We start from the raw sequence: 13349 nt of genomic DNA, 5'->3' as shown, positions 1-13349 counted from the left end.
GGCCGAAGGACCAGAAATTTGAAGGGTGATTGTCTACACCAATTCAATTGGCACTGAAACCTTTGTCATGTCAGATAAATGAACTATTTGCGTTCCAGAGGAAGTCACAATGTTCATCCAAACTACTGATCTTAAAGGAAGAAGAAGGAAAATCCATTAGGATCTTGAGGGAGGGAGAATATGAATTTCAAGTGCAACCGCATTCAGAGCTTACAGAAGAACTGATCCTTTTGACCGTACAACTAATCAGAACACCTACCAACTCCATAAATTTTATTTAAGAGCGTGTAGATGATATGCACAATCCTTGATCAATATGAGTCGATACAAAATGATGATAAGCACAAACTCTGGTAGCAGATCAATGAAAGCGGCACTCTATACAGTAACTGCGACTTTAAGAGACCCCAAGATCTTATCATCAATATCAAATTGCATCGGCTTCTTGTCTCTGCCGATCTTGACATACTCATCAAACCGCTCCTTCAAATCTTCAGGAAGGTTGGTACTGCTAGTCCATCCCATTATCTCCTTGGCAGCTCTTGGTTCAGCATAAAAATGCTGCATTGCATAGAAGATAATTTAGTCATCTTGGCTAAAGTCAGATTGAGTTTGCGAGAGGATGGCCAAAGGGCATTACCATATTCCGGAAAGGAAATGCTTTTTTAGCATCAATTCCGACAGCCTTTGGGTCATAGTGGATAACCTTTAGTTCGCGGCCAGCTGCTTGAGCGCATAGTTTTGCCAATCCATCAAAAGTTACAGCACGATCACTTACACAGTTGAAGATTTTGCCATTTGCAGCAGCGCTGTTCTCGACAGCAAGAGACAGCATGCTAGACAAGTCCCTTACATGTGAGATGTTGGTCAGTTGCATCCCTGATCCAGGGATTGGAACTGGTCGATCACGAACAATTCCTGCATAAAAGAACATAGCTCATGTCGAAAATGAAGTTTCACATACAGTGACAAATAGAAGAAAATAGGATCCGTTAAACAACAAATGATGCATAATTGTGCTAATATTTATAGGATGCAGGTGTAATGTTTAGTTAGAGGAAACTGTCCAGTCTAGTCAACTCAAATTATAAGCAAGAATTTGCTATATCATGAAAATGACTGCAAAGATTTTCACACGACAAACACTCTACTGAGCAGAGCTTAAAATCCTTTGATCTGATCCAGGGTGTTTTTAGAGTTAGCATTGTCCTTTCTACATTCATTACAAGGCCACTTAGCAGCTGAGTAAAATTTGATGCATGCAACATTTTGCTTGTGATTTTGGGATGCCAGCACATTGGTTATTGACAAAAATATTTTTTTACACATGATCATATATATGTGTGCACATATATTCTTTTACGAGCAGGTATGCATACATGAGAATTGGCTCCTTGCTTATAAAGCATTCATATACCTAAAAAATGACTTAGACTAGCTTAAGACATTTCAAAAGAAGACAGAGAAAAAGGAGAAAGTCAAGATGAAAAATAAAGTGAAGGATTTCTTACGATCAAAGAACCACTCCTCACAATCTTTGTTGTTTCCGGATCCTATCATGTATTGTGGACGAAACACTGCCCAGCTACTAAAAGATAATCCTGCCATATATTTCTCCACCAATACATGACTTGCATCATCTTTGACAAGATCCTGCATTTGTCAGTAGATGCTTTTCCATAAGATGATCACCACAAACACCAAGCATAATTCAGAGACAAAAATTAGAGTCGACCTCAGATGTTAAAGGTAGACAATAAAATTCGAGGAGTCACTAAAGAGCTCAGCTGCTAAAGCAGAGATTAAATTCTGACACAAATCTATTATTGTTTATTCAATATGTTGATATATGTGGTATGGCAAAAAGTGCCATTGGATTTTGCCTAGGACAACGCCATGTTAAAAGAAACCTGATGTTAACTTCCCTGCAAACAAGTATGCCCAAGAAAAATATTGACCATAGATAACAAGGGGTCTAAATTATACTGCATACCCCTTCAACATGAGGGATCTCATCCAATGGCTTGTAAATTCCAGCACTACTAATGTAGAGAAATTGTTCCACTCCAGCAGATATAGCCCAATCCGCAACGGGCCTAAAATTCATAGTTAGTATTGCAATAGATGAAACTTTTATGCAATAGTTTAGTAGTTTTCAGTAATATGGAATAAATCGACAGAGGCTTTTGGGCATTGGAAACAACAGTGTCCAAATCAAGAACAACATCAGGACATGAGCTGCATAAAACTTGTAAGATAATATGATGATAACTTGGTTATATTTGTTCTGAATGCAAAGGGAGCATCGTGAGAAATACTCACTTCACAGTGTCCAAATCCTTCCCATTGTTATCAAGAACAACATCAAATTTGGCCGTGCCAACAATGTCGCCCACTTGCGCAGGGTTGCCCCACACTGTCTTGCCCCCAGCGCTCACCAATTCCTGCATAATCACCCAAAGTCCTATTTGGAGATCAACTAAAGATAAGAGAAGAAAGATCTAGCAGAAACAAACCTAAATCAAAGAATGGGGGAACAAAGGAAGAAGGACGACATACAGAGAATCTGGTGAAGGGGGGTTTCTTCATCTTGTCGGAGCTCTCATCTCCGACGGTGAGAACGGTGACCTCATGGCCAGAGCTGAGAAGCTGCTGGGCGAAGTAGAAGCCGATGACGGCATGGCCGCCGCTGTTAGTGTTGACGACGAGGACCCGCTTCTTGTCGGCGGCAGCAGCGGCAGCTTTGATGGAGAAGACGGAAGTGGAGGGAGCAGAAGAGAAGCGTCTCGAGGAACGATGAAAGGAGAGCTTAGTGATGGTCGGGGAGGTAAAGGCGACGAAGGAGAGAGAGCGGTGAGTGAGAGGAGGTAGAGAACAGGACGAGGAGTGGAGGGAGGGGAGAGCGGGGGCGGCGAAAGTGACGGCGGCGGCCATGGCAGGAGATAGAGGGGGCGGCCAAGTTTGACAGGGGTTTGGAGGAACAGCTTATGAGGCATATAAGGAAGCAAAGAAGCGGTCGAAAGAACCAGCGCCATGGAAGCGAGGATAACGTCTTCCCGCCTCCACTTATCGTTTCGCTCATCCGATGGACGCCGGTGCGCCGTTATAGAAAGACCGTTATCACGGGTAAATAAGCCTAAACAGTTAGCTACGTTACCGTTATTTAACCCATGTGGCATGTAAATACGTACGAATTTTAAAGCATAATATGGAGGTAGGTTGACTTTGTTTTTTTTTTGGGAAATGTACATTAAGGGTCTAATACATATTTCAAATATAAATTAATATTTAATATTTTTAAAAATCATATTTGACCTGAATATTATATTAAAAATACTTAAATGCTGATACTATCCGAGGTAACATTAGTATTTCAGCATTTGTGAAATGTTAATATAAGTTTTTTTTAAAAATTCACTTACCAAAAAAAAAGTTTAAAAAATTAAAAATATCTTATAATTTTATTTAAAAATTTAAAATTATTAAAATGATTTAGTGATAAATCAATATAATTTATATTTTCTACAAGATTATTTTTTATTTATTTTAAAATTATATATAACATATTTTTATTTATTATATATTTGAGCCATATAAAAATTTATAAGATTACATTTATTTATTTATTTAAATAAAAATATGTATTTATTTTTAACCAAATATTAAAAATATTAGAAAGATAAATTTATTATAAAATATTTAATGAACTTTTTAAAATATAATTTTACTAAATAATACTTACGCTTTTACTCATTTAAAATATAATTTTCATCCATTATATACCAAGCACCCAAAGTTTTTCACAACAGCAAACTCATTCAAACTCTTCTTTTCTCCAATTGCACGTTAAAAGGTGTTCCCAAACGCAGTCTAATTGGCTGATTCGATCCAAATTTTATGATTTTTTTATAAATAGTTATATAATTGTCATGGTTGTTTATGAATTTAGAATGGATTCAATATGATCTCTCCCGTCTCCTTCTTCCTGTTCCACTAACAAACACGTGTTTGTCCTAAAGAACACGATGAGAAGGCATATTAATGTACTCACAACTTGCTGGATGTGATTTAAGAACACATGAAATTTTCTAGCATTTTGTATGTAAAAAAAATTCAATCTGCAACTAAAATCGAAAGTCCAAAGCAATGCTTTATACTCTGGTCTGAAAATAGCATCAATGTCATGAGCAATTTTTGTTGTCCCAACAAATCAACTTGTTCACAGCTAATAGATGGTTTAACATTAGAGTCAACGTACAATACTCCACATAGTCAACATAGGAAATTATCATGTATCACAAATCACAAAAAATGTGGACAAAGTTATCTGAAGTCCTACTTGAATAGAGTGTAATTTGCAGGCTATAAAACCTATCATTTTGTACAATAATGCATTAACCAATCCGGATGTGTCAGCAGATACAGAAACATCTTATGCCTGATGTTATTCACCATAATTATTACTTCAAATCACCAATGAACAATAATGGCTCACTCAGGATTAAAAATGGCAAATGAAATATACCGTAACTGATAAATGAAATATTTCAAAGTAAAACAAACCTCCATGGCTCGACTTCTGGTCCAACTCAGATAAAACATGTATCTTGATTCACTGCTTGAAAACCAGCACCAGGAACAGGCATCATTCAGCACCATTATCCAGATGATAAAAAGGTTTAACAATCTGGGTTTCTTTCTCGCTTTTGAATTCTGAAACCAGCAAATAGAAAATGTCTTTTAATAACAGAAACAAAAACTGGGGTGCACCCATAACTCATTCACACCACTGTGAATCAAGTATCCTGCTCTCATGGTCTTTTATTCTTTCCCCTAAGATTTTTGTTCCATTATCTTTGAACCAATGGAAACATCTTCATGTAAAAAAGAAAACAAAAACAAATCAACATGAAAATATAATTTGATAAATCACTAATTCTTGTTATAAATGCTAAAGAAACAGAAATAATGATGCCAACAAAATCTGAGTTCATAAAATCTCAAATAAAAAAGAAGCACATCTTGTGTTACCTCCAAGAGATTTCTCAAAATTCTCCAATTGGATCAGAAAACCCTGATTAGGAGCTATATTAGGTCGTTTGCTCCTAACTAGTGACAATGCATCTGAAAGACTCATCCAATGCTTCTTCATCAAATAAGCAACAACAACAGTGACACTGTAAAAGAAATACAAAAAGCCCATCAGCAGCTAGTTGATTGCCTAACATGCCTAAAAACAACATAAGTTATTTATTTTCAAATATTTAGAATTTGCATACTACACTCACAACAACTAACATCAATTTGAATTCTTTCATATATTACTGCTCAGAGAAACACTACATAGAGCAACTAGCATGCCCAAAAAATTCGGATTTTCTGTTAAGATACTGAACCACGCACCACATGTAAGAATTCCAATGCAACAGCAAAAAGACAATCTTTAATTTTAGGACAATCTGTATAATGAGAGTGTTGTTTAGACTGGATACTCCTTTGAGGGGAAAAAAATAAAATATATACATGTGTGATATTACAAGTAAAACAAAGAAACACAAACAAATGATGCTCAAATAAAGCAACCAAGGCTGCCCATACCACACACTACATTGAACCGAATATAACTGTGGTATGCTCTCTATATAAACGTATGAGAACCAAATCTATCATACAAAACCTAGGATATGTGACAAGGAGATAATATACACAAATTATGGATCTCCATTGGAACCATCATCATTGGGGCTTTCTTATAAGGACTTGTATATAGATCTTGTCCAGACTTTGTATTGGCAATCACTACTACTAAATCAATAAAGTTCCCATTTAATGCAAAAAGAAATTTGTCATGCAGCTTGTTTTACTCCTTGAGGAGATACACACACTTTCAGCTATTATATTCCTCAATGAGAAAAAAAATTGTTCCAGACATTTTAGGAAATTAGGAGGTACACGGTCTTTCATTAAGCTGGTTGATCAAATCTTTGTGACATTTACATTTTGATGGTAATCAATTCGAAGATGCAACATGTTGCACATACAGGAAGCTTAAATTAATTTATGCAATGTACATGAAAATATGAATGGCACTCACAATCTCCTCGGTTATTTTGAGGAACTCAGCCATTGCATTGATCTAATTATGGGGTCCTACAAAAAATATTTCAGTTGTGAAATTCTGATTGGTATCTAGAAATCAGCTTCATGCAGAATGATAACAGCCTTTGGAATTTGGAATTCACAATGTAATTTTGAATCTATTATTCAGTTCTTCTCAATGGTAAGTCCATCTCAATTCACAGAGTTTAAAAGCAGCAAAAAAAAGAAACAATACATTAACCTTCTTGACATTCCTGCAAAGCAATGAACCAGCACACCACCACCGGCACTTCTGGCTTCATCAATGAAACTAAAGCATTCATCAAAATATTTATCCAACTCTGTGCTTGGGGTGTCAAGAACTAGATAGAAACAAAAGATACAGATTATTAGACCAATAATTCTACATAATCTAGAATAAATTGTGTATTCATCAAAGGAAAAGAAATGTGCATATATCAGTTTCAGAGAAAGCATCGTCAGCAATCTTGATATTTTACTGTCACTGGAAGGATTGAACCTTCACCAGATTAAATTACAGGCATTACCAACTGGAAGATGGAGATGAAGCAAAATTACCTAGCCACACCATGGAGGGATGACTAGAAGAATTTTAGTTGGCAAAAGGAGTCCTATCATGACTCCAATAACCATGTTAGTTCTTAGTTGGCAATAAGTTTAGCACTTTGAAAGTTCTAAGTGCCTCTTTTAGCAGAATTTTGGAGAGTAATGATATTAGCTTTCTTTACATGACTATAATAATAAAAGCTTGTAACTCTTAAGAGGTTGTGCTTGCAACTTTTTTCCCCTTCATGCAATAAATTTTGCATGGTTTAGTAGATTAATTTTTGTAACTATAGCTTGAGAGAGCTCTTAAAATACCGTATTAGAGAAACACTTATTACAGGCCTCCTTGTAACATTGTTCAGATTGATTTCGTGACAGATACAGAAGAAACGACAACTGTCATATCCCTGGATGGAAATTTTTAGGACAACAATTTCTCATTATAAGTAGAGTGGAAAAAGTATAGAAATGAGAGTGAAGCTAACAGCCCCAACTAGGGCAACTTTGGCCAAACAACAGCAATAATAGAAGTCGTAGTTTTCTAAACTAGTAACATGAAAAAGGAAAGAGAAAGTATGGTAGAAGAGATTATATAGGCAAGAGACTAATTCATCTGGTAACACCACAAAAGGCTTGTAACATAGTGAAAATATAACTAACATAAAGAACTGAAATGACTTTCAATCATCTACAAACTGTTCCTTCTTAGATTTCTTACAGAGAGAAGAATAGGGCCTACAAAATCAAAATATAATTGTCATTATGATGAAACCAGGGAGCACAGTTGTAGAGCATGATCATACACAAAACTCAGCAGCAGCAATTGTGGGACAGCTTTGAAGACTCAAAACAAAATGAAAATATAACTACAATGAAGAACTAAACTAGTGACTACTTATTATCAGTAAATTACGAGAACTTGTCCTTAAATAACCAGAACTTGTTCTTGAATGAAACGTCTCAATATATACATATACATATACAAACAGCATAATAAATCAAGTGGTGAATGTTAATAACAGATAGTAAACAGAGCAAATTTTAAACCACTTTAGAGGTATCCAAACAATAAACACAAACAAGATATTGGCCATCACAGACACCCAATATTGCAATCAAAGTGCACATCGACAACGCAATATAGTCAAAGAAATTTCTAGTTGTGGTTTTTGCAATCAACCAAGTTACGATGCGTAGAAGGATTTATCGTACCATCAATCTTCTTATAGATGAAATCGTTAGGGTACGCAGGGTCCAACGATTTGGCCACGGTTAAGAGATGGGTAATGTTGCGGTCTTTCAGCGCTGACTTGTTAAGCGCCGCGCCTACGGAACCCAAAAACAGGCCCTGAGGCAAATGGAGCGAGCAAAGATGTCTAAGTATCATCATCAGCTCCAAAACCTAGAAATCCTGGAACAGCTAATCAACTCGGATTGGCTTGTTCTTCTCGTCTCATGTTACCTCCTCGATCTGGCAAGGGACGTCGTCCTTTCTCGCGTGTCTTGCACAACGCAGTGCCTGGACGCAGGCGAGGATCCTGCTCCTTTGAAGCTTTTCGATCCGAGACATCTCTGATCGGATGCCCAGATGTGCTTTTGTTATGGGATGGTCAGCAGCCAACGATCGGAGACAACACCACGGATCGAAACACAGTATACAGCAGCATCAATTTGCCAACTCCGATTTCAGATTATGGAAAACAAACAATTCCGAGCACAAGGCAAAGCTGCGTATGAAACAGGATGGAAATCAGATCTAGAAATGGTATGCTGGAATTAAACACTAAAGAGTGCAACAAACAAAAGAGGGGGCGAGTGGGTGGAAGCAGCGTCGTATCCTCCGCGCCGCCTGCCTTCATCCGCAACCGTTCCAGGGGAGCGAGGGAAGGAGAAGGAGAGCGCAAGCGGAGAGGTTAAAAGGCGAGACCTTCAGATTCCCGCACGCATGTGGTATGGCTATTAAACCTGTAAAACTTGCCTGTTAATCAGGAAACATAATAAATAATATTATATCCATGAATTTTATCATATATGAATTCCAATTCAACTCCAGTAATATAATACTTAATATATCTTTAAAATCAACTAAAGGAATCCGATTTATTATATGGATCAAATTAATAAGAAAAAAAATATTAGTGAATTCTATTTCACTCGAACTCAAACCCAATTAAATATTATTAAGTACACGAAACTAAATCTCAGTCCAATTAAATTCTGATTAAATATGGGTATTTTAGTCATTTCATTTTTTAATTTTGACTTTGACCATGTCGGATGGTAAATGTGAGATTCTGGAATCAGTTAGGGTTACATATGTAAATCCACGTTTACAGGCTTAAACCCCATCGAGCGACCTCGCTCGACCAAACTCTCCATCGGCGGTCGCGGGGCAGCAGAGTCGGCAGGGAGCGGCGAGACAACCACCCAGCCCATGTCTTCTACCTCCGTCGAACCGCTCGTGAAGCTGGCCGAGCTCCCTGACCGCGGGCGCGCTCTCGTCGCCACCCGCCCCATCAAGCCCGGCGAGATCCTTCTCTCCGACGCCCCTCTCATCCTCTACCCTGCCAGCGCCTCGGCCGCCGCCGCCGCCTGCTCCCGCTGCTTTCGATCCCTCTCTTCCCCCTCTTCAGCCCCCATCCGCTGCCCCTCCCACTGCTCGGCCTCCCCCGCCGCCTCCTCCTTCTGCTCCGCCCGCTGCCTCGCCTCCCACTCCCCGAATCTCTGCCTCGCCCTCTCCCGCCTCCCAGCTTCCCTCGCCTCCGAACTCCTCTCCCCGGCCCTCTTCCTCCTCGGTGCCTATGACCTAGCCGTCGCTTCCCCCTCCGACTTCCTTCGCCTCCTCTCCGTACATGGCACCGCTGCCGCGGACGTCGACGCCCCCGCCCTGCACTCCCTTCTCTCCTCTGTCCTCCCTTCGCCTCCTTCCGGGTTCTCTCTCGAACTCACTGCCACGCTCCTCGCCAAGGACAAAGCAAACGCCTTTGGGCTGATGGAGCCGTTCGACGGTGGGGATAGGAGGGTGAGGGCGTACGGTATCTACCCGAACGCCTCCTTTTTCAACCATGACTGCCTGCCGAACGCTTGCAGGTTTGATTACGTCGATCACGGCGGGGAGAGGAACTCTGACATCGTCGTGAGGGCGATCCATGACATTCCTGAGGGCAGAGAAGTGTGCTTGAGCTATTTCCCCGTGAATTGGGGTTATGCTGAGAGACAAAGGAGGCTCCTTGAGGATTATGGGTTCCGATGCGAGTGTGATAGATGTGTGGTGGAAAAGGATTGGTCGGATGATGATGATGTCAACGATGAAAGAGGAGAGGAGGAGGAAGGAATGGAAGAGGATGAAGGAGATGAAGCAATGGAGAATATGGAGGAGGCAGATGATGAGGATGGGAAATTCCCTCATGCCTATTTCTTTGTGAGGTATGTTTGTGACAGAGACAACTGTGGAGGAACATTGGCTCCTTTGCCACCATCCCCTGAGGGTGTGCTTTCTAATCTTATGGAGTGCAATGTCTGCGGTTGGTTGAAGACCGAGGACAACACTGATCAAGATGGAGGCGAGGGTAGCAGTGGTTTGATGCTAGATTGAGCAAACTGGGGTGCTATTTATTAGTGTATGTTATATTTTTCCTCTCCCTTTCTCTTTTGTACTATTGCTTCCACTTTCTCTTTGACAGTTCTCTGATTTTTCAAATTTACTATACTAGTTCCTGGTAAATCTGCAAATGTAGAAGGGCTGGTTTTAGAATTCATCCCATGATCGAAGAGAAACCATACAAACCAACTTTGCATGTTACATTTGTATGTTTTGGTACAATAGGTCCCCCTTTTCAAATAAGACAGCATAATACCATATGAGAGATGCAGGGTAAGCTAATTTTATAATGATAGAATTTTATTCTTCATTGGTGAATTCTGTGTAGCTATTTATATTTGATTTTCACTGTGCAATGGATTTTTGTTTTTCTCTGCTTACTTCATTAAAGGTTTTCTGGTTGTTTCTTTGTCAACTATAGTGTGAAGTCATCAACCCCTTTCACAGCCTGAATGTTTTTCCAAATTCTTCAAATTTAGTATTTTACCAGCATTGGAAGCCCTCCAAACGTTATGGATTAGCTAAATCAGTATCCATAGAGCATATTTCAGATTCTTGAAAATGATTGCATTTCAGTGCATGAGGAAATTCCCACTTGGCTAGCTACTTGTTTCACATTTTATAGCTGTGTCATCTCAATAGCCTTCCTCTCCCCAGAAGTGCTGTTCATGCCAATAGTCTTATAGCTTCTTGTGTGTTGCATAAAACACCAAGGGTCTTTTAGCATTGGGAAAATCAACGTAAACTACAAATAACTGGTGTGGCACCAGTCTGCTTTATTTGACTGTCAGCAAAATTGATAAAAGTACCACCACAACAACTGTAAGCCAGCATAAAAATTCTTCACCACCCTTGCAACATCATCATGGAATTGAATATATTGTGTATGTTACACTGATGCATAAGTAATTTTGAATCATGTCCTGTGTTGGGAAATTGATTTGAAAGCTCACTAGAAAAGTTTGCATATGCTTTCTGGTGGGATAACTTTTGTATGGATGGTGAACTGGTTCAACCTGGTAAGTCTCTACATTTCTACGAGAGGTGATCCAAAAGACAAAAAAAGATAGAGCTGTTATTCTAGCCAAAACCTGATGTAACTAGTAATGAAATCTTAGTTTCGTATCTGCTATCATGACGACTGCTTTTTTGTTAGTGCAGTTGGCATAACCTATCGTATAATTCAGTATTTTACATTGTCTTTTTATCATTTCCAAGACTTTGTGAATATATATAATTTTTCAAAAGACCAGTTTTGGTTCTTCTATATGCATTTTCCATTGCCTCTGGAAAAGACATCATAACCTCCAATTGTTATTCAATAGAATTGATTTTCAGTAAACAAACCCTGTTCTTTACTGGCAATTCTGGAATTTGTCTTTTTGCTAATGCTGCAGTGATGATTGTGATTCCTGTAGTGTATGTTCTTGTTGTCCATCCTGGTTGCATGGTTTTCTATATCTAGCTCATTTGAAACACCAAATTTTGTTATGTAATCTATCATTTAGTAATGGTGCCACTAATCCTCAATGTCAATTTCCATACCAATGAACACTTAATATGAATGGTTTTCTTGAAAGGAGGCTATGATGAAATCATTCTGAAGATCATTTAACCTTTCTTAAGTTTCCAGTGGATACACATATGTGATCAATTTGGATTTGGCTAAACATAACTGAAAAGAGAAAAGGTTCCATAAGATTTCAACAACATTATATTACTGAAGTCTCAAACTGCTCTCAGTACGGTACATAATAGCTAAACTGCTAAATCAATTTTGTCAAGAGAAGGATTATATTAAAACCTCAAAATGCAACTTTAGTGGGATGAATAATTACCTTGAGGTCCCAAGTGAACTCGTACAATCGATGTCCTACTTTTTTTCTATATTTCCTTGGTCAGAAGAGGGAAACAACTATCTTTTTATTTATCATTCTTATGGAAAGCTTGTTTAATGCAATTTATTCCTTTCACTGTTTTCCACTATAGGAACAGTAATGATAGAAAAGAAGCTTTGAAGTACTTCACTAGCTTTACTGAATAAGTTGTTTGCTCAATCTTTATCTTGTTTATAGTTTTATAAAGAGGACATGCACTCTTAATTTGACATGTTTCTTGTAAAACATTACTAGTCAATCCTATTGTTGCAACACAATCAGAATGCATGACATTGTTTTGCTGGGATTTTTTGTTGTGATGATGACGCCATGCCAAGATGGATTTGCTTTTAATAACCAGTTCATCTAGATGACCAGTAGTGTAATTGGATTTTATTTTTGCTGCCTTTTAAACTTATCTATGCTGGATCTTACTACCAAGCTGACACTAGTTGGAAATGTTGTTTCTTTTGGCTTATAACTCCTCTTACACTGTCTTTGAAATTTCTATTGTATGCTGGATACAAATTGACATCTTCTGGAATTTGGAAATGTGTTTCTTTCAGCTCATAGCCCCTTCAAGGTGCAAAGTAGAGTGTCCAATACATTCAAAATTTTGCCTCAAGCTAGAGTAGGAGCTGTTATAGCATGACTGAAGAAATTGTCCTAGGGTTCTGAAGGGGGCTACTCAGCAACCATGTCCAGTTTTCAATGGTGTGCAAGCTTTATGATCTTGAGCATATTAGGAATAATTTTAGGAATGAAGTCCCATCTTGTTTTGCTTGATCTAATTTATTTCAGCAAACCATCTTGTATTGAAGTAGCTTTGCTACAATTTCAACTTTCTTGATTTTAAAAGCCATTGCTCTTAGTAGTTGCAAATAATCATCATGATTTTTCCAGAAAAGAGGCATTAAAATCTAGACTTATTAAGAGTCCTGTTCTTTGTGGATTCTCTTTCTAGCATGCAAACCTGCATCTATCTGTGCTTAAAACTTGATACCACAAAAGGTCCACTTGGACAAAGTTATTTTTCTGTGTCAACTCTTAAAATTGAAATTTTTAGCTGCAAGTATGAACTGCTGCTGTTGCTGACAACTGATACAAGATTATTTTTGTGGATTAACACATACTAAAATGTTGAACATTCACTGATGTATTGCATTATGGTTATCTCTGGATCAGTGGAGTGACAGTAGGATCAA

The 13349-nt window shown here is 38.3% G+C and overlaps 3 protein-coding genes across 4 annotated transcripts; 1 reads left to right on the top strand and 2 right to left on the bottom strand.

The window, feature by feature from the left end:
• Nucleotides 1–131: 131 nt before the first annotated feature.
• On the bottom strand, nt 132–2984 carry LOC135635520 (chloroplast stem-loop binding protein of 41 kDa a, chloroplastic-like). Its single transcript, XM_065146633.1, has 6 exons — nt 2560–2984; nt 2323–2444; nt 1994–2096; nt 1512–1653; nt 641–918; nt 132–561 (listed from the first exon to the last, which is right to left on the bottom strand). Exons 1-6 carry the CDS (start codon nt 2932–2934, stop codon nt 379–381), a joined length of 1203 nt encoding a protein of 400 aa, XP_065002705.1. The 5' UTR covers nt 2935–2984; the 3' UTR covers nt 132–378.
• Nucleotides 2985–4216: 1232 nt separating this feature from the next.
• LOC103980438 (dual specificity protein phosphatase 1B) lies at nt 4217–8626 on the bottom strand. 2 transcript variants are annotated; one of them, XM_009396862.3, is made up of 6 exons: nt 8468–8626; nt 8129–8393; nt 7879–8014; nt 6335–6461; nt 5032–5177; nt 4217–4713 (listed from the first exon to the last, which is right to left on the bottom strand). In XM_009396862.3, the coding sequence occupies exons 2-6, from the start codon at nt 8234–8236 to the stop codon at nt 4646–4648; spliced, it is 585 nt and encodes a 194-aa protein (XP_009395137.2). In that variant the 5' UTR covers nt 8237–8393; nt 8468–8626; the 3' UTR covers nt 4217–4645. The 2 variants fall into 2 exon arrangements, with proteins under 2 accessions (XP_009395137.2, XP_009395138.2); XM_009396863.3 differs by having other exon boundaries at nt 6341–6461; nt 8129–8619.
• A 382-nt stretch (nt 8627–9008) lies between these two features.
• On the top strand, nt 9009–13015 carry LOC103980439 (histone-lysine N-methyltransferase ASHR2). The gene is made up of 2 exons (XM_009396864.3): nt 9009–10286; nt 12711–13015. Exon 1 carries the CDS (start codon nt 9101–9103, stop codon nt 10259–10261), a length of 1161 nt encoding a protein of 386 aa, XP_009395139.2. The 5' UTR covers nt 9009–9100; the 3' UTR covers nt 10262–10286; nt 12711–13015.
• Nucleotides 13016–13349: the final 334 nt, after the last annotated feature.

The sequence above is a fragment of the Musa acuminata genome, chromosome BXJ3-4 (assembly GCF_036884655.1).
Source record: "Musa acuminata AAA Group cultivar baxijiao chromosome BXJ3-4, Cavendish_Baxijiao_AAA, whole genome shotgun sequence".
In the NCBI taxonomy this organism is placed as follows: domain Eukaryota; kingdom Viridiplantae; phylum Streptophyta; class Magnoliopsida; order Zingiberales; family Musaceae; genus Musa; species Musa acuminata.
The sequence above is the reverse complement of the archived record's forward strand: the minus strand, read 5'-3'. Positions and strand labels throughout refer to the sequence as shown.

Bases quoted from the DNA above. Each gene is read 5' to 3' on its own strand.
- LOC103980439 (XM_009396864.3), top strand. From the start codon at position 9,101: ATGTCTTCTACCTCCGTCGAACCGCTCGTGAAGCTGGCCGAGCTCCCT.
- LOC103980438 (XM_009396862.3), bottom strand. From the start codon at position 8,236: ATGTCTCGGATCGAAAAGCTTCAAAGGAGCAGGATCCTCGCCTGCGTC. The intron at 5,178-6,334 runs GTATTGTTTCTT...TTTCTTTTACAG, and splicing joins GGAATGTCAAGAAGGTTAAT to TGTCACTGTTGTTGTTGCTT. The intron at 4,714-5,031 runs GTAACACAAGAT...TGCTGGTTTCAG, and splicing joins TTTTGAGAAATCTCTTGGAG to AATTCAAAAGCGAGAAAGAA.
- LOC135635520 (XM_065146633.1), bottom strand. From the start codon at position 2,934: ATGGCCGCCGCCGTCACTTTCGCCGCCCCCGCTCTCCCCTCCCTCCAC. The intron at 2,445-2,559 runs GTATGTCGTCCT...GTGATTATGCAG, and splicing joins CCCCCTTCACCAGATTCTCT to GAATTGGTGAGCGCTGGGGG. The intron at 919-1,511 runs GTAAGAAATCCT...TCTTTTATGCAG, and splicing joins TGAGGAGTGGTTCTTTGATC to GAATTGTTCGTGATCGACCA.